The following is a 21,581-nucleotide window of genomic DNA, read 5'->3' on the forward strand; positions in this document are numbered from 1 at the left end:
GCCCGTTTAGGCCCGATCCTACCAGGGCAGTTGGACATCCCTCAACAGGTCCCAGATTGGAGAGGGTGCAGGCTGGGCTGAGGGTCACCCCCCTCATGCATGAATTTCATGCACTGGGCCTCTAGTAGAGTAATAAGCATTCAGATGATGGGCTCTTGGTACGGAGGTGCTGTCTTCGAATTCTTAATGGTGCACATTGAGCCATTCGTTCTAGATGTTGCTGCTGGCACAGGGCTGGACCCCAGTAACTGACCAAGACCCAGGTAACTGACCACTAGGCCACCAGTACATGAACTTGACTTTAGATTCCACCACAGGTTCCATTATGGGTCGACTGGATAAGAAAGTCATCATTCTGACAGCAGCTGCTCAGGGGATCGGCCGGGCAGCCGCCATCGTAAGTTACCGTCTCTTGCTGTTTGCTTACTAACCATTGAAGTACTGAATTATGTGGACAGATTCCATGCTTAGCTACTTCTGCTCTACTTTCTTTCTTTTTTTTTTTATGTTTGTGCTTCTGTTGTCTAAAGTTACAAAAAGAAAAGTTGCTACTTCTGACCCCAGTCAGATGAGGGAATGACTACCTCATAAGTTTGCTATGTGACATTACAGATAACCTGTGATTCTGAGAAACTTACTTCTCCACCTCGGTTTCTTTGCACCCGGGCCCTACGGGAGTGCATAGCTTTCTGAAATCATGTTGTTTCAGATAAAGGACACCAGAGTTCAAACTGTCAGGTCACCTCCACCTTCTCATTTATATCAAACCTCCCACACTATATCCTACTCCTGAGCTAATCATGGACTTTAAGTATAATGGCAGAGTGTGGTTTGACATTTATGAAAACAGTGGTGTATGCTTTGGAGAGGAAAGTGTTGAAATAACCCATTTTTCTCTTATTATTTGGAACATAATAAGAAATTGAATATAGTAAGAACATGCTCAGAAATGGAATACAGACTATCAAATCACTGAATAATATTTTGAGAGGTGTTAATAACTGAATCCTAGTGGGGTTTGTTTTTTTAAACACTGATTTATTTTGTATTACTCAAGGGGACAAAGTCAGACGACAAGCACAATGTATGTCCAGTTGTCCTAGTTAATGATAAAAAATAACAATGGGAAGGGTGAGGTGAGACTAGTTAGTTTGATATTCCACCTATTTTATAGGGAAGGGGGGAGACCATGAAAATAAGTTAAAGGAGAAAAGGCTTAATGACTTTTCATTCATGAGAGCAATTTAAGCAAGTACACAAAGCATCTATTTGTGTATTGTGTCTCCCAGGCTTTTGCAAGAGAAGGTGCCAAAGTCATAGCCACAGATGTCAATGAGTCCAAGCTGCAGGAACTGGAAAAGTACCCAGGTAAGCAACCCTGCCGCCGGAGCCTGGGATCCGGCGTCTACAGGGATTAGAAAGCAGCCGTGCTCAGGTGCTGAAAGATAATGCCTTGGCCGCAGCTCCACTGGCCTCCTTTTTGGAGCCTGACTCTCTGACAATCAAAGTTACATTCTGTGAACCTACAGACAAAAATCTGCACACTTAAATGTATACACAGAATTTTAGATACAGACTTAAAATTGTTTATGTATCCAACATGTTGAAGGATTCAGGACCTAACAAGAAAATCCTGAGTGCAAGTGGAACAGCTGTTAGCTTTTTATGACAACGCTTCTCTTCTGGGCCCTCCTTTTCCAGTGGCAGTGCTGCCCCATAGCAACCGAACGTGAGCCACAGGTGTTATTGTTTTTTGTTTTGTTTTGTTTTGTTTTTAAGTATATTTTATTGATTTTTTTTACAGAGAGGAAGGGAGAGGAAGAGAGAGTTAGAAACATTGATGAGAGAGAGACTGCCTCCTGGACACCCCCTACTGGGGATGTGCCCGCAACCAAGGTACATGCCCTCGACTGGAATCAAACCTCGGACCTTTGAGTCCGCAGGCCGATGCTCTCTCCACTGAGCCAAACCGGTCAGGGCTCAGGTGTTGTTTTAAGTTTCTAGTGGCTGCATTTAAAAAATTAAAATGAAACAGTTGAAAGTTCATTTAATAATCTATTTTGTTTAACTCAATATAGCTAAAATATAATTTAACATAATCAAAAATTATTAATGAATTATTTTTATATTCTTTTTTTAATACTAAATCTTTGAAATCCATGTGTGTTTTACACTGACAGCACATTTCAGTTCAGATTAGCTGCCTTTCAAGTGCTCAATAGCCACATCTAGCTAGTGGCTTCCATATGGGAGACAGCTCAGCCCTAAAATCACGGGTCATGATCAGAACCCAAAGAGATTACCCAAATTATTTATGTGTATATCAGCCCTTACTGCACCCCAACATCAGAGAACTTCAGTTAGAGTTATTCTGAAAGGAATCAGAACAGAAAATTGAAAGAAATCAAAACAGAACAGGTTATGTGATCAAACACAAATTAGGTCATTGAATTATTTAACTGAATTAGACGATGTTGAAGTATCATTCCAACAGCTCAAAGTAGAGCTGTTGTGCAGGGAAAGTACAAAGGGGAAAGGAGTCTTCCTGAAACTCAATTCCATCTTTCCCTTTCTTTGTTTGTTCATGTTTTATTTCCTATATCCAAAAGAGAATAACAAAATAACCCATATATTGTTTTTAAAAAAAATACCAATAATGAGTGCTGCTTTCCTTAAGAGAACGTTTGGATTTCTCTAGTAACTAGTACAGACCCCACACCTGCTCTTTCAAGGCCAGATCCTTTCTCTGGCCTCTCATTTCTTCTTACAGTTTAGGCCAGAAATAAGTCATGATACCTTTGACCAACAAAGTCATTTCAATAAATAATGGAATTGACATAAAAATGAAGCTCACAAATAGAAACAGTCTTTTCCACAACCCTGCCCTTCCTCCCTGCCTCCCCCTCCCCATACACACGCACACACACGATTCAGAATTTCTATTGTAAGGACTCAGCCACTGGGGGAAAGCAGGGGCTAACATAGCCGACGTTCAGTTATTACTGCTTGCTTACTGAGAAGCATCTGACGTAGATCGTTTATACTTCACTGTAAGTCGTTGCTCAGCAAACACCTTTATTAATCAATTCAGAGAATGGCGAGACAGGAAAAGAGCCAGGGAAGTGTGTTATTGGGAGGACCAGTTGGGAAGGACTTGAAGATTTTTACTAATGAGATCCTTAAGACCCTTCTAATGATCAACAATCCTATGATGGTTGGGCAGATACTGCAGTCTTCACACTTCCAAACAGCTGAATCTCCGAGGCTAGGTATTTTTTATGGGTATAGAGAAATGGTGTCTTCTGTTTTATTTTTCAGGTATTCAAACACGGGTCCTTGATGTCACAAAGAAGAAACAAATTGATCAGTTTGCCAATGAAGTCGAGAGAGTTGACGTTCTCTTTAATGTTGCTGGGTAATTCAGAACTTTTTGATTTCGCTCTTCTTACAGAAACTTACTTTTTTTGAAATTTCTTTATTGATTAAGGTATCACATATTTGTCCTTATCCCCCAATTCCCATCCCAAACCCCTCCCCACGCATGCCCCCACCCCCCTGTTGTCTGTGACCACTAGTTAGGCTTATATGCATGCACACAAGTTCTTTGGTTGATCTCACCCCCTTTCCCCCACCCTCCCCTACCTTCCCTCTGAGGTTTGACAGTCTGATCGATGCCTCCCTTTCTCCTGGTCTGTTTTTGTTCATCGGTTTATGTTGTTCATTATTTCCCATAGATGAGTGAGATCATGTGATACTAGAAATACACATATAAGAACAGAAAATGAGACAAGCAATAATGGTTATGCTGAGAGGCAAATGAATCATTGGTGACACGTGCACATAAGGAACTGTTTGACATTGAAATTGGGACTATGACTTTTATTGAAAGAATTTTAATAATATGGCCAAATTATTTATAATGAGCCATAATATAGTCCTTGAAAATACGACCTGATTTTGGACAGAATTTTTATTGCAAGTAAGACAGCTGTAGGCGTTAAGGTGGGTTTGGGCCTAAAGGCAATTAAGGTCTATTCAAGACAACTGGTACTAATCGAAAGGTATTGACCTTCTTAAGGCTGGTGATAGGCTCACACCAATGGACTTGTCACTGATGTCCCACTAGGATTGATAAAATAAAATGAAAAAGTGTTCTCCAGTAGAGCATCTTTAAAACTAAGTATGTTATTAGAAGTCAAGTACTCAGTGTATTGAAATGCAGGCATTCCCAATTTTTTGACATAGCATTCTAGCAAGTCCTTTATACTATCCCAAGCTCAGTGGTTCTTACTGGGACAATGAATCCCAGGGAAAGAAGTTTCCTATTGTACCTTTGTATGAAGCACAGAAGGAATTCATGAAACTTGTTAGGGTGGTCCCAAACTTGCCAAACCACACGTGAATGATGAAACTGGAATTGGAGCAGCTACATGTCGATGCAGTGACTTCTAGCACTGTCCTCTCTCAGATGTGATAGTAGCAGTGAATACAATTGAGACTTACACAGAAACTTGATACATTCTGAAATTTTACTTTTATGTAGTGTCAAATTTGTATCACTAGTTTGATAGAATAATCCTAGAACCTTCCTATCTAATAAAGACGGAATACGCAAATTGACTGTAACTCCACAACAAAGATGGTGGCGCCCACAACCAATAAGGAGGAAATATGCAAGTTGATGTGACAAGGTGAGAGGCTGAAGGTGACTCCAGGCCTGAGCGAAGGCAGAAAGGCGGCTCTGGCCAGAGCAAAGGTAGTGCCGGCAGCAAGGGGAAGGAAGGCCTATTCTTGCACGAATCTTCGTGCATCAGGCTTCTAGTCTAATATATATTTACTAGAGGCCTGTTGCATGAAGAGATTCGTGCAATAGGCCTTCCTTCCCCTGGCTGCTGGCACCGGTTTTCCTCAGGCACCCAGGACCCAGGCCTTCGCTCTGGCCACCGCCTTCAGTCTTCACTCCGGGCAGAGCGCCACTCCTGTAGCTCCCTCCACCCTTCCCCCTCCCCCTCATAGCAGACGTCCTGCCCCACCCGGCCACTCCATGCCTGCATGCGTGCTGCCCAGAGGCCTGGAGCGGCTGGGAGGGCGGGGCTGCTGCCATCTTTGTTAGGTTAATTTGCATACTCACTCCTGATTGGCTGGTGGGCGTAGCAAAGTGATGGTCAATTTGCATGTTTCTCTTTTATTAGTGTAGATCAGTGATGGGCAACCTTTTGAGCTTGGTGTGTCAAACTTCGCCAAAATACTGAGCATAACTCGGGTAGTGTGTCACTTTGAGGAAAAAACATTATTTCGCAAATGTTTCATCCTCAGGAGCAGCAAATGTTTCATCCTCAGGAGCAGCAAATGTTTCATCCATCAGAAATGGCTACGCGTGTCAGTGCTGACACGCGTGTCATAGGTTCGCCATCACTGGTGTAGATGTTTCTTCCAAACCATGTTTCAGAGCCAGGCAAGGTGGGGAAGAGGGGACCTCAATCTATCCATAGTTTAATCATGTGTTACAATGTATGGAAATTAAGTTAAAGCAGCAGTTTGTGATTATCTATTTTATAAACAACCTGCTCATCCCTCATATAAGAATATACCCAGAGCCATAAAAAAAAAAAAAAAGTCAGCTAGAAAAATTAGTTTCTGAGAATTTATTAAACTTTCAGCTAAGTAAGGAGTATTTAGACAGAGCATGTGGTTCTTTCTGTCATTCTACTTAATTGGAAGTACAGTCACACCAATAATATTTTATCATTAATCACATAATTTTGGTCCAGGGGACAGTGACATCACTTAGGACCCCAGTTTTTACAACGCTTCCTGAAGGAAGTGTGACTTGCAAAAGAGTGATGTTACTTTAAGGTTTTTGGCTCGTTCCACTCTGTCTACTCCATATGTTAGACATAGTGATAATACTTTGCTGTCTGGAGATGTTTTCCATGCAATTTTGATTTCCCTTGAGAATGTTAAATCTGTGCCACCAGAGGGCACTGTTGTCCTTGAAAGGGAAGTCAGGGCAGGTGTGATGTTCTCATTTATGTTTGTTTTCCATGTTTCCTGTGCTGTGGTATAGAGCTTCTTATGTTTGGTGGTCCCCAATCTCACCTTCTTCTATTAAAAGAAGGATATTGTTTTCAAATATTGTTGGGATACCTACTAACCTAATGTACTACATGATAGTATGTTTGATATGTTGAAAATCTTGGTTAAGGAAGGGACAATGGTCTAAGTCAATAAATTACAATAAAAATGAAAAGGAAATTGAATAGAAATATTTTTAAATGCTTGATCATTTCCCCCATTGTGTAATCACTGTTCCAGTTTTGTGCATCACGGAACCATCCTGGACTGTGAAGAGAAAGACTGGGACTTCTCAATGAACCTCAACGTCCGCAGCATGTACCTGATGATCAAGGCATTTCTTCCCAAAGTAAGACGACCCGCTAGGGGAAACCCCACTGGATAAGTAGGTCTCCTCATGGGCATCTAGAAAGGACCCCCACAGGTGCTAAAGAGTGATAATAGCTGACATAATGACTAACCTGTATTGAACATTTATATCAAGGCACTTGATATAAATCAGCTCACCGAGTTCATCCATTCAAGGAATATTAAGCACTTTCTATATGCCAGGCTCCATTCTAGGTGCAGAAGAGAACAAGACAAAATCCCTCTGTAAGGGAGGTCCCATTTTATTGTGAGCTCATGAGGCAGGCTAATATGTAATCAAATAAACATACATCATGTGGGTGGTTGTAAGTGCTATGAAGAAAGAGAAGTGAGGCCCACTTAGGTATCTGGGGAGAGGGCTCCTTGAAGAGGGACAGCAAGGAGGCACACTGGCCAGAACAGTCTAATGAGTGGGCCCCAGCTTACCACATCCACAGTGCAGAGATTAAACAGGAGGCTGTGGAACTTGCCCAAGGTCACGTCACTGGCAAGTTGTTAGAACCAGGATAGAAACCCTGGAAGTTAGCCCCCTTCTTGAATTTCAGGGTCTGGGCACATGCCCACAAGATGGATGTACCCCACTGCTTTTCTGTACTCTGAGTATTCTGCCAGCACTCCTGTTTTTAGCTAGGCCACAGAGGAACCAGAGAGGTCAGAGACGTGGCATGCTAAGAGGCAGTGATCTTCCTACCCTTGAATTCTCCAGCCTTCACAACTCATCAACATTCTTAATTTTATTTTACAATCATTAAGTACCTTTTGATAGAAAGCACCACGCTCAGTGCTCTGGGGGGAGGGAGGTATACATATGAAAAGCACTGACTTGAATGAGCTTATAAGTCAATAGTCACAGACAGCACAGGCTCAGACAATGGAAGGGATTGACTGAGTACAGAGCCAGCCCAGTTCAGGATTGTAAGTTGAACCGTCGAGAAATGCAGAAGATCCCTTCTCTCCGCCCAGCTGGATTAGATGACGGACATACTGAATGCTGCCCTGCCCAGGGCTGGAGAGAGCTTTTCAGTGACAAGGCAAGGTACTTTGCTCTGAATATTCAGTCTGATGTCAGGAAGCATCCAGATGGACTTTAAAAGGAAAATTGGAATAATTAACTAGTAGTAACAAAAGAACTTTTTAAATCTACTTGTTGAGAGCCTAGAATGGATCTTTGGTCGGATCCATGGAATGTTGAACTAGAAAACTTTTAAAATATATAAGTTGCATGTTTTGTTTATTTGGAGTTCAGGATAATCTGTTACTTGGACCTTGCATGTATTTTTCGAAGACTTATTGTTAGTGTCAGACGTGGGAGAGAAGCAGAAGCTCTGGTAAAGGGGAAAGCTTAGGGAACAGTGGGCAAGGCGGCCACACTGTATGGGACTCATTTGTAAAACCAGCCTGCTGTCAGGAAAGCTTTACAAGCGTCAGTGAGGGAAGCAGGTGTGAGTGCACTGAAGCTGAACTTTAAACATGTACATAAGTGTTAACTGAAAATATCAAACACTAACTTGTAAGTTAATGAGTTTGTCTATGATTGAAAACACAGTGAGTTTGTATCCACAAAACATTTTAACAATAATCCATATGAGCCAATAATACTCATTTGTTTAAAAAAAAAATCCCAATGGGACAGGGAATCAGGAGTCAGTGCCACTTACTAAATCTGACCCTGGCCCCCGGCCTCAGAAGACCTCAGGTACTGCCTGAGCTCTGCCCCTATTTCACCACGTGAGCTGGGAGATGGCACTTGTTCCCTTTTAGCATCTATTTCTTTTTTTTTTTTTTTAATGAGAGTGATAGGCTACCCAATCCTTTCCAGGCCAAATTGTCTAGAACCCTCTCTGTTCATTAACCATGGTGCACATATACCAGGTTGGAACTTTCCGGGGAGCCCAGGATTGAAGTGTAGGCAGATCCGAAATGTCAGATGGTCAAAACATAGGAACACTTCTAGGAAATGTTTGTTCATGGGTAGACAACAGGAAATCATTCCAAAACTGGGGGATCAGTCAAATGGCAGAGAACAAGTTGAAAATGCTGTAAGGAGGTCAGCGCAGAATCCAAGGTCCACTATGGAATGGAAAAGAAAACCCATGATGGCAAGAATTCTAGTAGGTCTTAGATATGTGGGGGTTTTAACCACTCAGTGTATCTTAGAAGATCCCCTACCACATAGAGGTGCTTAGAAAATATTTGTTGAATGAATATGTGTATCTAGGTTGTCAATCCAGGTGGAGGTCAGGCATAGAATCACCGAAGATCCAGAAGCCAGCGTCTGCCTAGTTTAGGAGCTGAGCTCTGGTCAGTGGGAACAGGAGGGCTGGGTCAGAGTAGGATAAAGCTAGAGGGAATCTTTAGAGATCTTTCTAGCCCCTGCCTGAGTTTCAGGGACATCAGTCCTACGTAGCATTACTATGTACCAGGCACTTCTCTTTATAGTTGTCCTTGCCAGAGAGGACGGTTGCATGGGATGCCAAGAAGAGCATTCACACAATGACAGCAGGTACCAAGCTGGTGTTAGGGCAGAATAGAAGGAGGCAAGAACTATGGGCTCTAGGATCAGCAGAGAAACCTGGGTTGAATGGATAGTACAGGTGACAGAGGGTGGCACCACCATCTCCTAATGTTTGGCCCGAGTTATTATTGCATTTCAGAAGATTGGAGAATGAAATCACTTAATAGCCCATCTTTATGTATTAAGCTGGGCTATATGTATTCTATATGCATTTAAAACGGGTTCTATAAGACAATGATAGCTCAGTAAAACTGGAACATATGAATAAACAAAAATGGGTTATGCTATTTGCTAAATTTGATGAGAACGAATAATTTTAAGGCTTGGTTTTCAGCATGAGTATGCTGTACTAACTGTCCGGGGGTGTTCCCGAGGACCCCATTTCATTATGGTATTCTTTATTATATAAGTTGGGGTAAATTTTTCCCCTGCCATTCACCTCAACCTCTCCTGTGTCCTGTTAGCCCATCCAGCACAAGGCCTTAGGGTTGTTTTAGAATCTCCTTTTAGATACAATTAGTAGCTAAACATGAAAATCGGAAGTAAGAGCACCATAGGAAGCATATACTCTTGCAGCCTCACCCCTGGATCCATCCAGTCATTCACCTTCTCCGGACCTCTTTGTCGGAAAGCTGCTGGGGAAACTCACCCCAACAGAAACTTTTCATTGATTTTCATGATATAGGACATACTGGTTTTTCCTTCTGTTCTCTAGTTGGTTCTTCCATTTCCCACGACAGTTATGTTAACTCTTCACCCCACTCTTGTCCACCATCTCCCCTGCTTCTTTGTGGCCATTTTCCTGGCCTCTCCTTTCAGTGAGAAGTTAGTGCGCAGGAGGCAGAAATTCTCCCCACCTCTTGCTTCTTCCCCCAAAACATTCATGGGCAACCATGCCCTTGCACATACATGCATTACCTTGAAAACATACACATATATGTTATAATACATAAAGTTCATTTGAAAACGTTGTAACTCATAGCAGCTTATTTCATTAGATATTCCATTAGGTCTGGGGCAGAGCCCAGTAATCTGCACTTTATTTTGATTCATCAAAATGTATTGACGGCCTATGGTGTACTCTGTCTAGAAGGACAGGACAGCCAGAGACCCTCCTCTCACTGAGTTCACTCGTTAGTGGAGGGATTCTGAGGGAGGGGATCTTCACAGCTCTAGGTGGGGAGGCAGCCCTCACTGCACGTAACCATTTACCACGTCCTGCCCTTGCTTCGTCAGCTGCCTCTGACCCACTGGCAGCTCGGCATCTCTGCTTTATCCCCCTTTCCTGAAGCACTACCTCCGCTTCCAGGGCTCTCATCTCCAGGATGCCAGAGTCATCTCCGAAACCCCCACGTCTGAACATGCCTCTCCTCTGCACTGAACCCTTCCTTCTCACCACAGCCGTGCCTTCAGGGTCAAGTCCAAATTCCTTCATTCAACCCCGCTTGGCTTCTGAGCCTCACTGCTCCCACACCCTGCGTTGCAGCCAGACCCATCCCTGCCGCCCAGTACCTCGATGGAGTCTTTCTGCACAGGGTTCTCTCTCCTTTAAACACCCTTCTCTTTGATCTTTCTGACTAACACTGGTTTTCAAAAATCAACCCACATAGTTCTTCCTCAAGAACCTCATCTGGGTGTCCCGCACCTGGATTGGTCCCTTCCCACCCCCTCCTCACTTCTCTGTGAAGGTTGCTGCTGTCCTGGGTGCTGATTAAATCAGCCGTTCCAAGCAGACTGGCAGCTGTCTGTAGGCAGGGACTGTCATTGATCTTCGCATCTCCTAGACCTAGCACCATGCCCGACCACAGTAGGTATTCAACAGATACTATGGTGAATGAAGAAGAGAGCTTTCCACAGAAAGGACACACAGAAAGGATTAGATTACCGTTCTTTTCCTTCCATTCAGCTCAGTTCATTCTTGGTCTGGCTGATGCTCTTGTGCCACCGCAGGGGGTGGGTAATCCCCCTGGGAACTGTTCCCGCCAGCCAGCGGCTGTAGCACAGGGCGTCAACTCCCAGCAGTGATTGGGTCAGACTCTTAAGAGTGCTAAACTGCACTTAGTGTTAATAGCTAATAAGATGGATCTGCAAATCCTAAGTAAATGCACATCTTCTAAAGAGGCAGTATTTTTAGCCTACGGAGTAGCATTTTTTTTAAATTTGTTTTGTTTTGGCAGATGCTTGCTCAGAAATCTGGCAACATTATCAACATGTCCTCTGTGGCTTCCAGCATTAAAGGTAGGTCTGTCTCCTGGGGTCACGATGAACAAAGCCCCTCACCTCCCTGAGCTAAGGGGAGGAGCACAGCAAAACCCATAAAAGCCACACGTCACTTCAAAACTGCCTTTAAAATTGGTCTTAAGTTCCTTAACTTCCAGTCCCTTTGCCTTAGATGTGAACCAGTCATAAAATTAAATAAAACTTTTTTTGTTGTGCCCTTCTTTTATCTCTTCTAATGGGAAATCAGGAGAGGGAAGAAGGAAATCAAGAGGGAGAAGGAAACATTTCCTCATTTAATTAATCAAAAAAGATGTGTTGTCTTGACCGGGTGGCTCAGTTGGTCAGAGCGTCATCCTTTGCACCGAAAGGTTGCGGGTTCAATTCCTGGTCAGGGTGCTTATGGGAGGCAACCGATCGATGTTTCTCTCCCACATCAATGTTTCTCTCCCTTCCTCTCTCTAAAACAGTGGTTTTCAACCTTTCTAATGCCGCGACCCTTTAATACAGTTCCTCAAGTTGTGGTGACCCCCAACCATAAAATTATTTTCTTTGCTACTTCATAACTGTAATTTTGTTACTGTTATGAATTGTAATGTAAATATCTGTGTTTTCCAATGGTCTTAGGCGACCCTGCTAGCAGTTCTCAACCTGTGGGTCCAGACCCACAGGTTGAGAACCGCTGCTGTAGAGCCACATGTTGAGGAACTGTATTAAAGGGTCACCACAACATGAGGAACTGTATTAAAGGGTCGTGGCATTAGAAAGGTTGAGAACCACTGCTCTAAAACATACCCTCAGGTGATGAAGTTTTTTTAAATGATGTGTTGAACACCTACTATGTGCCCCTGCACCAGAAGAATTCACAGTCCTAAAGGGGTGGCAGTTAAACTCATGTCTTCCACAGTGTGAGAGGATTGTAAGAGCTTTGTGCAAAGTGCTGTGCCATCACTAGGGAGCTAACTGCCTGTGGATATGAGGAGGGATTCTCGGGGACAGCTGATCTGGGCCCTGAATGAGGAGTCAAGTTGAAGAGCAGGATTGCAGAGCAAGCTGGAGATAAGGCCACAGTCTGGCACAGATGGGTTTGCAGGTTTAAAATGAAATAGCTGCTGCTGAGATAGCATCCTTCTCTTTGCAAGGATGCATACCTTAAACCTACACAAGCGAGGAATGCAAAGACATGCCTGGACCTCTTGGTTTTGTTTTCTTTTCTTTTCTTTACCCTGACTCTCTTTTGGAATCTGCCAAAGGGGTCTACCAACTGATGATGAGAAACGAAAACCACTCTAGTCACTTAAGTGCAGCTTGTCAACACCTAAGTCTCAGCTGAATTGTGCCAATAAAGATAGTATTTTCCCCCTCTCAGAAACTAGCCCTATTAAGGGAGAAAACCTGACAATTTTTTAAAAGGGTGGGGTGAGGGAAGCATGACCATGGCTGCTGGGGACACTTGTGCTCCGTTTCTAAAGGAGGCTGTGTTTTTTGTTCCTTCCATTGCTGAGCCCTCCCTTCCCCCAGGAGTTGTGAACAGATGTGTGTACAGCACCACCAAGGCCGCTGTGATTGGCCTCACGAAGGCCGTGGCTGCAGACTTCATCCAGCAGGGTATCAGGTGCAACTGTGTGTGTCCAGGTGAGTTCCACACTAAAGGGCTGTGAACCTGTCCTATCTGACCTCCTGGCTGCCACTGTGAAAGATATCTACATAAGCTTGTTTACTCCGTGTTTTATTGTCTCCTGTCATCGGGAAAAGTTCAAAAGGAAAGGGCTAGGCTTGTTAAGATAATTGGGAACGAGAGGCTATGTCATTAGGAATAAGCCACAGAGGCGAGGAGTTTAGTGTTATTTATGTGCAAGGGGCAGTTCCAAACCACATGGTGAGAGACAGCACTGGCCAGGGCATGGTGTCTTGGAAGCAGACCAGGGGTGACCTTGTCAGGGCAAAGAGGAAAAGTAGACCTGACTGACAGGACAGCGGGAAGGAGGGGAGAAGAGCCTCCCAGAAGACAGGGAGCTGCTGGGTCCTGGGACCCTCCTGGATGGCCCATAAATGAACAGCTTTCTTTAGGCTATAACAGGGGTCAGCAAATGATGGCCTACAGACCAAATCTGGCCACCACCTGTTGTGTAAATACGGATTAATGGGAGCACATCCACAGCCTTCTGATTTGTTGGCTAGGACTGCTCCCACGCTATAGGCAGAGTTGGATAGTTAAAGCACACCAAAGGTTTCTCAAAGCTCAAAATATTCCCTATCTGGCTTTTTACCAGAAAGTATGCTGACTCTCCTATGAAGGAAAGGAGAAAGGCGAAACTCATTATTAGTAGAAAGAACATTCCATTTGCCCAAACAAAACCATTCAGTAACTTATTTCTTGATAAAAACTTCCCCTTCTCTTAATAGCCGTGGGTGTTTCGGTTAATTAGCTATGCCCTTTCACCTGGCTCCACCTACCCCAAATGAATGCAAGGTGCCTGAGAACAGGTATTAACTTCCTCTCTGGAAAGCAATTAAATAATGCCTGTCCAGGATCAGAGTAGTTCACAGTGGTTATTGTGAACTCAGTAGTTCACAATTATTATTGAGGAGTTGGGGAGAAGTATAATTTCACAGTTACCTGTGGGACCTTTTAAAAACCTGAAGGGCCTGCTGGAATTTGGGGAGTGATGGGGAAACTGTGTGTGTGGTACAGACATACCTTGGAGGTATCATGGATTCAGTTCCAGACCACCGCAATAAAGCGAGTACCTCAATAAAGCCAGTATCACAATAAAGCAAGTCATAATCTTTTTGCTGGCAAAGGGTCTTGTGTTCAATTTATAAAAGGCTTAATGGGTGTGAAACACAATAAGGGGAAACGCAATAAAACAAGGTATGCCTGTGATTGGAAAGCCCCACAGGAGATTCTGATGTAATCCATCAGGGTCTCCCCTCAGGTTGAAAACCACTGACTTATTAGTTAAAGAGGGAAAACTACTAAATACCCTGCAAACTACAGAATTTCCATGATTGCGGTGTTCTGCTTGATTTTTCTTGGACTAGAAAAGTAAACATAGCTCTGGCCAGTTGCTCAGTGGTTAGAGCGTCAGCTCATGGACTGAAGGGTCACGGGTGCAATTCCTGGTCAAGGGCACATACCTAAGTTGCACTTTTGATCCCCAGCCCCAGTCAGGGTGCATTCAGGAGGCAACGAATCAAAGTGTCTCTCTCGCGTCAAAGTTTCTCTCTCTATCCCTTCCACTCTCTCTAGGAATCAAAGGAAAAAAATATCCTCTGATAAGGATTTTAAAAAAAAAAAAGGTAAACATAGGTAACACTAAGAAAAGGGGGATATAGGTGAGACGATTTTAACACATACTGGTGAAACTTAGGTACAGCTATTCTTGGCGCTATTTACCCAGTGGAATAAATGGCAAAATGCTTTGGAAAATATGGTTGTTTTAGCGGATGGACTTTTCAGGAGACTGGAAAATATGTTATCAAACTCTCTGGAACAAGGAACCAGCCATGACTCACCGAGCCAGTCACAGGAGAAAACCTGACTAGGAATGGTTGTGTCTGGGAGGACTCTGGTGGTTGTACAGTCACAGCACTTCACCTGCGGACTTGTGTAGACTGTGGCGTGGGTGGTGGTCTGTGCCGTGGACACAGCAGAATCCAGTGGCAATGACTGAAGGCATAGGCTTGCTCCACAGTTTTCGTGTAACAGCCATCATACCAGCCACATGTAGGGTCTGACGCTCATTTGCCTCGGTGGAGGGAAGTGGCTAAAGCTGTAAGGATTTTGAAGAGAGTGTACAGTGAATGTGTTAGGGGCCTTGAGCACACTGTTGGTAGAATGTTGTACTGTGAGGAGGCTGTTGATGAGGGAGGTGAGGGAAACACTCTTGGAAACTGATACAAGGTATGTGGCTTCAGAAAGTTTATCAACACTATTCCCTGCAGTAACGTGAGGTAGGAAACATCCCTAATGAACTGGGTGATCTAGCAAAGGCAGTTTCCACCCGGAATGTTCAAAAGTGCTGCCCACCTACGGTAAAATGTGAGGAGAGAGAGGAGCTAAAGGAAGAAGGGCTGTTCAACAAAAAAAGAGCCAGGATTTGCTGATTCTGAAGATTCCCAGCCTCTCCAGAGAAATGGCATATAATGACAAAATTAAGAAATGGTTTCCAAGCAAACATCAAATCTATGGCATTCCCAGGAGCATGGTCTAAAGATGAAGCTGCAGACATGACTGTAAAGTCACTTATGACCTAGAAAGGTCATGTGGTCCCCCGGAGTACTCTCAGTCAGAAGAAAAAACAGCCCTCTCAAGAGAACTGCCAGACTATGTAAGTGAACAAAAAGTCTGAAGCGGGATCTAAAACATTTTAGTGTCATTCATTTTTTAAGCGAAATAATTTCAAATTACATTTTTTATGAGAGCGCTTAAAAAGAGGAATTTGAAACCAATGAAAATAGGCAAGAGAACGAGGAAAATGTAGAACCACCTAAGTTACGGGGGACTATGACAAGCACAGACTTGGCCCCGGGGTCCCTGGCATGAACCTGACAGCAGGGGTGGTTTGAGGGCCTTCAGGCGGTCTGGGTCCTTGTGCTGGGAAAGCACTTCCATGATTGTATCCACATCTCAGGATGGTTGTGAGGATTAACTGAGATAATACATGTAAAAGTGCTTAAAATCCATAAAGGATCATGTTAACATCATGTGACTAAAATCAATATATTAGGAATGCTGGGTGACTCACCCAGAGTCCCTGCCTAGTGTCACCAAGAATATAGTCTGTGTTTTAAAAAGTCGTAGATATGTTACTTCAGAAGTTATAAGCCTCCTACATAACAGGGCTGGCAGGTAGACGTGAAATTGTCATTCTAAGTCGTGGAGAAGGCTTTCGCTGATTGTCCTATCATATGGAAAGGGAGTTTAAGTGTCAGCTTCTTTTTTCAGTTAAAGTAACTAACCACGCTGAATGTCCCTGTTTGACTTAGGAACGGTCGATACCCCATCTCTGCAAGAAAGAATACAAGCCCGACCAAATCCTGAAGAGGTATATCTACTCTCCTAAATGTGTTTAAATCTTCCAGTTAGAAAATGCCCTCTTCCTTACCTAGAGTAGACAAATTCGTAGAAGCAGAAAATAGAATGGTGGTTGCCGGGAGAGGGGGGGGGGGGGGGGGGTGGGGGGGGGGGCATAGGGAGTTGCTGTTTACTGGGTATAGAGTTTCAGTTCTGCAAGATGAAAAGAGCTCTGGAGATGGGTTGCACAACAGTGTGAATGTCCTTATCACTACTGAACTGTAATGGTGAAGATGGCAAATATCCTACTAAGTGTATTTTACTACAGCTTTAACAAAGCTCCCTTCTTTAATATGAACTTTCTGATCTGTCACAGTGTCTGTAGAATAACAAAATAGTTTGAGTAGCTAGGGAGTCATCATAGCCCTGCTTGGTCTGCTTTAGTCCCCAATTAATGATATTCTCACATATTATGCATCATACATGATTAAGGCTACAAGCCAGTGGTATGTCTGTAGATTCATCTTTGATTGCCAGGAGGAATTGCAGGTGAGTTCACACTTCAGCTCCGGTCACTGATGTCTGGCATGGTTTCTGGTCACAGGCACTGAGCGACTTTCTGAAGAGACAGAAGACTGGAAGGTTTGCAACTGCAGAAGAAATAGCCCTGCTGTGTGTGTATTTGGCTTCTGATGAAGTAAGCACTGTTCTTCGCAGGGGGTTCATTATCTTAACCATACTTGGCTAATATTTGCTAATATATATATATATATATATATATATATATATATATATGCGCTGACTTAGAGAGTAATGGGCATACACATGCTAAGGTGCTGCAGTTACTGGATAGGGATCCATTCTGATTTAATTTGCTCAAAGAAAGGCCACTTTGATCTGAGCTGCCGACTTTTCTTCATTCAGCTTTACATGTTACTAAATCTTGTAGTAAATGAAATAGAGGAGTGAAAAAAAAAATCGCCCAACTTTTAAACAGACAGTTGCTTTCAAAGATTGCAATTGGGGAAACCCTGGTTAAGTGTGAGTCAAACAAATGAGCCTCCAAAATTCTGAGCGCTTCAGGTGAAGCAGGGAGGAGGTTCATCAGATTTAATTGCATGTGGCAAGCACAAAATTGGTGTTTTTAGTTTTACTGATGCCTTTATTTAGCAGACTCTCCCTGGCTCTTTTTTCCTATGAATTTGTACTTGTCATCATGTATGGGAGTTCCTAATTCTGTCTCTTTCCACTTCGCACCTACTTAGGAACCAGTTTCTTCTTTAACAGCTATTGTCTGTTTTTAAATGGCATCCTTCTGCAAAAGCAGAAACTGTATTTACAAGGTGTAGAGCACAGGAACATCCCTCTCTGTCTTACGGCTTTGAATGTAACATGACCAGGGCACTACAATGTATGAAAAGAGACTGGGATAGCCCTGACCAGTTTGGCTCAGTGGATAGAGCACCGGCCTGCGGACTGAAGGGTCCCGGGTTTGATTCCGGTCAAGGGCATGTATCTTGGTTGTGGGCACATCCCCTATCGGGGATATGCAGGAGGCAACTGATCGATGTTTCTCTCTCATCGATGTTTCTAGCTCTCTATCCCTCTCCTTTCCTCTCTGTAAAAAAATCAATAAAATATTTATTTTTTTTTAAAAAGAGAGAGAAATAGGGATAAGGAAGTGCATAGGCAGGAGTGAGGAGGTGTGTTACTCATCAGTTAGTTCCTCTTTACAGGAACGTGGTGTGGCACACCAGGTGGTTGGTGAATATGACCAATACAGGATTTGAATCTGACCAATACAGGTGACAGAGCAGTTACTACTTCTTGGAACTATTTGGGGAACTTGCTAGACAAAATACTAATGAAGCAAGTATGTTAGCCTTGGTGATTTGCCTGAATGCATGTCTTCGGAAGAACCCATTTGATTTGGGGGTACAGCTGATTAGTTAAGTTGCCCTTGTTTATCCAGAGTTTAGGTTACCACATATTTGGAAATGTTCTGGCTTGAAACGTGCAACAAAAGGACCTTTCGCTTTTTAAAGGGGTCCAGAGGAGTACGGATGTGTAACAGAGTGCTTGCCTTATAAAAATACTTGGGGAAGGAGGGCGTCATTTTTTGGTAAAGTGATTAGTATCCCTATTAGTTTATCTACATTATATGATCAGTTTTCATAGAATAAACTTTAAAAATTTCTGTACTCGTGTATTTTCTTCTTCCTTCTTCCACTGTCTTAGGCTTTAGGTAAATTAAAAAAAAACAACACAGATTTTAATCTTTATTATCTATGTTTAAGTTAAAAGAGATTTTTTAAACCTCTACCACAAGAAATCATTTTACCTTTCATAATTTGGAAAGTGAAAAATTCTATGGAAAAAAATTATTTGTTTTAACTCCTTTAGCACAGATTTGTATCTAAAACTAGCATCAAATTTTTCATAGTTTAATAGATTATAATAATTCAGTATCTTTATTGAAATTTTTCAAATATATTTAGTCTGCTTCAGTTCCTGGAATTGCCTTTATATATTGATCAACTATACTATGTTATAGAAAACCAGAGAAGAACCAAGCAATACTTAGAGAGATGGAGTTACATTTATTACGCGCGGGTCCAGAGGAAAATGTCTCTCAAATTCTGGGCCCCAACATGGAGGAATTTTCCCTATTTATATGTTTTTACCTTCTTTGTCTCCCAAATATGGGGTGTTTCCGGCCCCCTTTGCAAGTTCTTAAAGAGCCCCTATGTGCTGGGGCCTTGAGACCTCAACCAAAGGCCTGGCCTGGTGCCAGCACTGATAACTTCATCCAGGGAAGGTTTAATGGCCTCTCTGAAGTGGGAGTAGTCTTATTTTCCTTATTATTTAAGCAAGCAAGCAAGCAAGCATTTACAGAAGTCAAATAGCAGGGTTAAAATTTCAAACAGTAGTTTTTATATAAGATGGATGCTTCATTCCCCACTGGTTTTATGTACATGAGTCAAATCATTGACTCTTGGTCATTGTCAGGGAGGGAGTTATATTTACCCCTGAGGACTATAATCTTAATTTTCTGCATAATAAAGTTAGTGGGCCTGCTTATGAGATAAGGGCCCGGAACGAGGGCCAGGAGTAATCTTTAGAGAGTCTGAAAAGTCCTGGACTCTTTATTTTTTCTGGGCTGTCTTAAGCCAGGTGTGATGAAGCCACGTTGGGATTCCGTTGACCTTGACTGCCGTGGAGGTAGTCCTTTCCAGGTAGGAGTCAGTCCTTAGGTGGCAAGTTTCTTTACCCAAACAGAGTCACCAGGGTGGAAGGGATGAACTAGATCAGAAGTTGGTACAGGCAGAGCATCTCAGATGTGCTTCTGGGTTGCTTCCTGGGTGGACTGTAAAGCCTGTAAGAACTTGAATAAAGACTGGTTATGGATTTCAGCTTTTCTAGATTGGGTAGATCAGCATCTGGAAGAGTCCCTAGAATCTGTAGAGGCCCCACTGGTTTTAGGGCAGCCTCCCAGGCAGCTTCATCTGTGGCCTGGTTCCCTCTTGCTTCTGTGGAGACCCCTTACCTTGTAAATAGCACTATGTACGTGAGCCATTGTAAATGTGTACCAGCTATCAGTATAAATTGTTACTGATTTTTCTTTTGTCTACCAGAGAGCCTGAAACTGGGTGACTCGAGGGTTTGACATACAGTGCTCTAGTGTGTTCCGGAGTAAAGCCTCCACCTCATGTTGGGCAGTTAGGATTAGTTACTGCTGTAGAGTTAACTTATTTGCTTTTTTGATAAGCATAGCTGTGGCTGCCACTGCCCAGAGGCAAGTAGGACACCCAAATGCAAAGGGGTCAAGTCTTTTGGACAAATAGGCTACCAGCCTTTTCTAAGGGCTAAGACTTTGGGTGAGTACCTCTTTGCCTATGCCCCTTGTCTCACATACGTAGAGGTGGAAGACTTAGTTACATCCTGTAGTGCTAGTTGGCCCATCGTCCTTGCTCTGCTCATGTCTGTCTAACTGCCTAATATATTACCTCAAGGATCCTGGCTCTGAATTATTTTAGGGAAAATGGACATTGAATTTCTTCTGTAGCTGCTTCTTCCTGAGGAGGGATGAAGTTTTCTCTCATAGCCAAGAGATCCTTGCTCTCTGTCAGAGGGATGATGAGGCCTGGACACAGGAGGAGGTGGGCTTGTGACCTGGCAGAGACAAACTGTAACAAATGGTCCAATGGAAGGGAAAGAAAGCATTTCAGTTTTAATAACCTCTATTGAAATAGAATTTTTCTCCTCAAAATTACCTCTTTGTTTATCAAAAGAGCCAGATCAAGACCAATTTACCTATTGTATTTAATTTGGCCTGATTGTTTGCATAAACACAACAAGAATGGTAACCGACTACCTTTGCCGGAATTTCATGATTGAAACTTATTGTGCCCCATAGGGCCAGGAAGCCAAGCCATCCAGCTGCCGTCCAGCCTGCCTGCAGTATCTGCTGAGTTAGGTGAATCCCTCACCCGCAGCAGCTCCACCTGGGCCCATGCCCTAGGTTTTAAGACCCATTTCAGTAGCCCTTCTACTAGTCGCGGCCTAGAGTGCATGGGGGTTCCGCAGGGACGCAGAGGCATCCTTATTGCTCCCCTTCTACTCTGACCAACTGTCAGTGATGGTAGGGCATGGGCCTGACGCTCCAGTGCCAGCCATTTTCAGGGCTACCAAGCAGGATACCAGGCTTTTCCTTGGCACTCTTATTGGCTTCAAGTCTTCAGAGTTCAGACAGGGCTCTTTAAAACATGATACTCCAGTCCAAGTTTCCAGTCAATAAAACCACTATTAGAAACCGGTCTTATTGAATTTATGCAAAGAAATGTATTGCCATGATTTATTAAGCATTGCCAAATTTCAGAGGAATTATATAAGGAGAAAAATATACTGACCTGCTTTAAGATCTTCTGATTTTCCTTGTCAGTCCTTTCTATGGATTCTTCAGAGTAATATAACTGTCTTCAAATGACAAGGAAGAATTCAAACTGTGTTTATATTCAAGTAGACAATTATAGCTGTCCTTGTAGTAGGGTTCCCCCTACTTGACTTGTCCTTAAAATTTTATATGGTCTCTGGGAGGGGTGACACGCCCTCTCAGAAAGGACTAAGGGAGCTTTATTCCTTTACAGGGTCTTACATGTCACAGGACCTCATGGGGTCTGTAATTCCTGTAACAAAGAGCTGGTACTCACCACTTCCCTCTGTTCTAAACAGGCCTTCCCCAGTTTCCTAAAGTTGAGGTTTGTGCCACACCTGACATGGGCATGGTCACACAGGCCTGCAAGACAGTATACAGGCTGCCAACTGTCTTTTAATAGAGACCAAAACCAGATGGGTATTTTCCTTGCCCATTTGGGCACCTGCCCT

General features: G+C 43.2%; 1 protein-coding gene across 1 annotated transcript in view; it reads left to right on the forward strand.

The window, feature by feature from the left end:
* The window catches only part of BDH2 (3-hydroxybutyrate dehydrogenase 2), a 29,740-nt gene that overhangs the window by 3,421 nt on the left and 4,738 nt on the right, over positions 1 to 21,581 (forward strand). Inside the window, exons 2-9 of the mRNA XM_054723079.1 lie at positions 318 to 397; positions 1,290 to 1,368; positions 3,319 to 3,415; positions 6,316 to 6,424; positions 11,137 to 11,197; positions 12,698 to 12,811; positions 16,169 to 16,227; positions 16,801 to 16,893. Of these exons, the coding sequence (XP_054579054.1) occupies positions 326 to 397; positions 1,290 to 1,368; positions 3,319 to 3,415; positions 6,316 to 6,424; positions 11,137 to 11,197; positions 12,698 to 12,811; positions 16,169 to 16,227; positions 16,801 to 16,893 (684 nt within the window). The 5' untranslated portion in view covers positions 318 to 325. The remainder of the gene's footprint in view (positions 1 to 317; positions 398 to 1,289; positions 1,369 to 3,318; positions 3,416 to 6,315; positions 6,425 to 11,136; positions 11,198 to 12,697; positions 12,812 to 16,168; positions 16,228 to 16,800; positions 16,894 to 21,581) is intronic.

Source organism: Eptesicus fuscus, chromosome 2 (genome assembly GCF_027574615.1).
Source record: "Eptesicus fuscus isolate TK198812 chromosome 2, DD_ASM_mEF_20220401, whole genome shotgun sequence".
NCBI classification, from domain to species: Eukaryota; Metazoa; Chordata; class Mammalia; order Chiroptera; family Vespertilionidae; genus Eptesicus; species Eptesicus fuscus.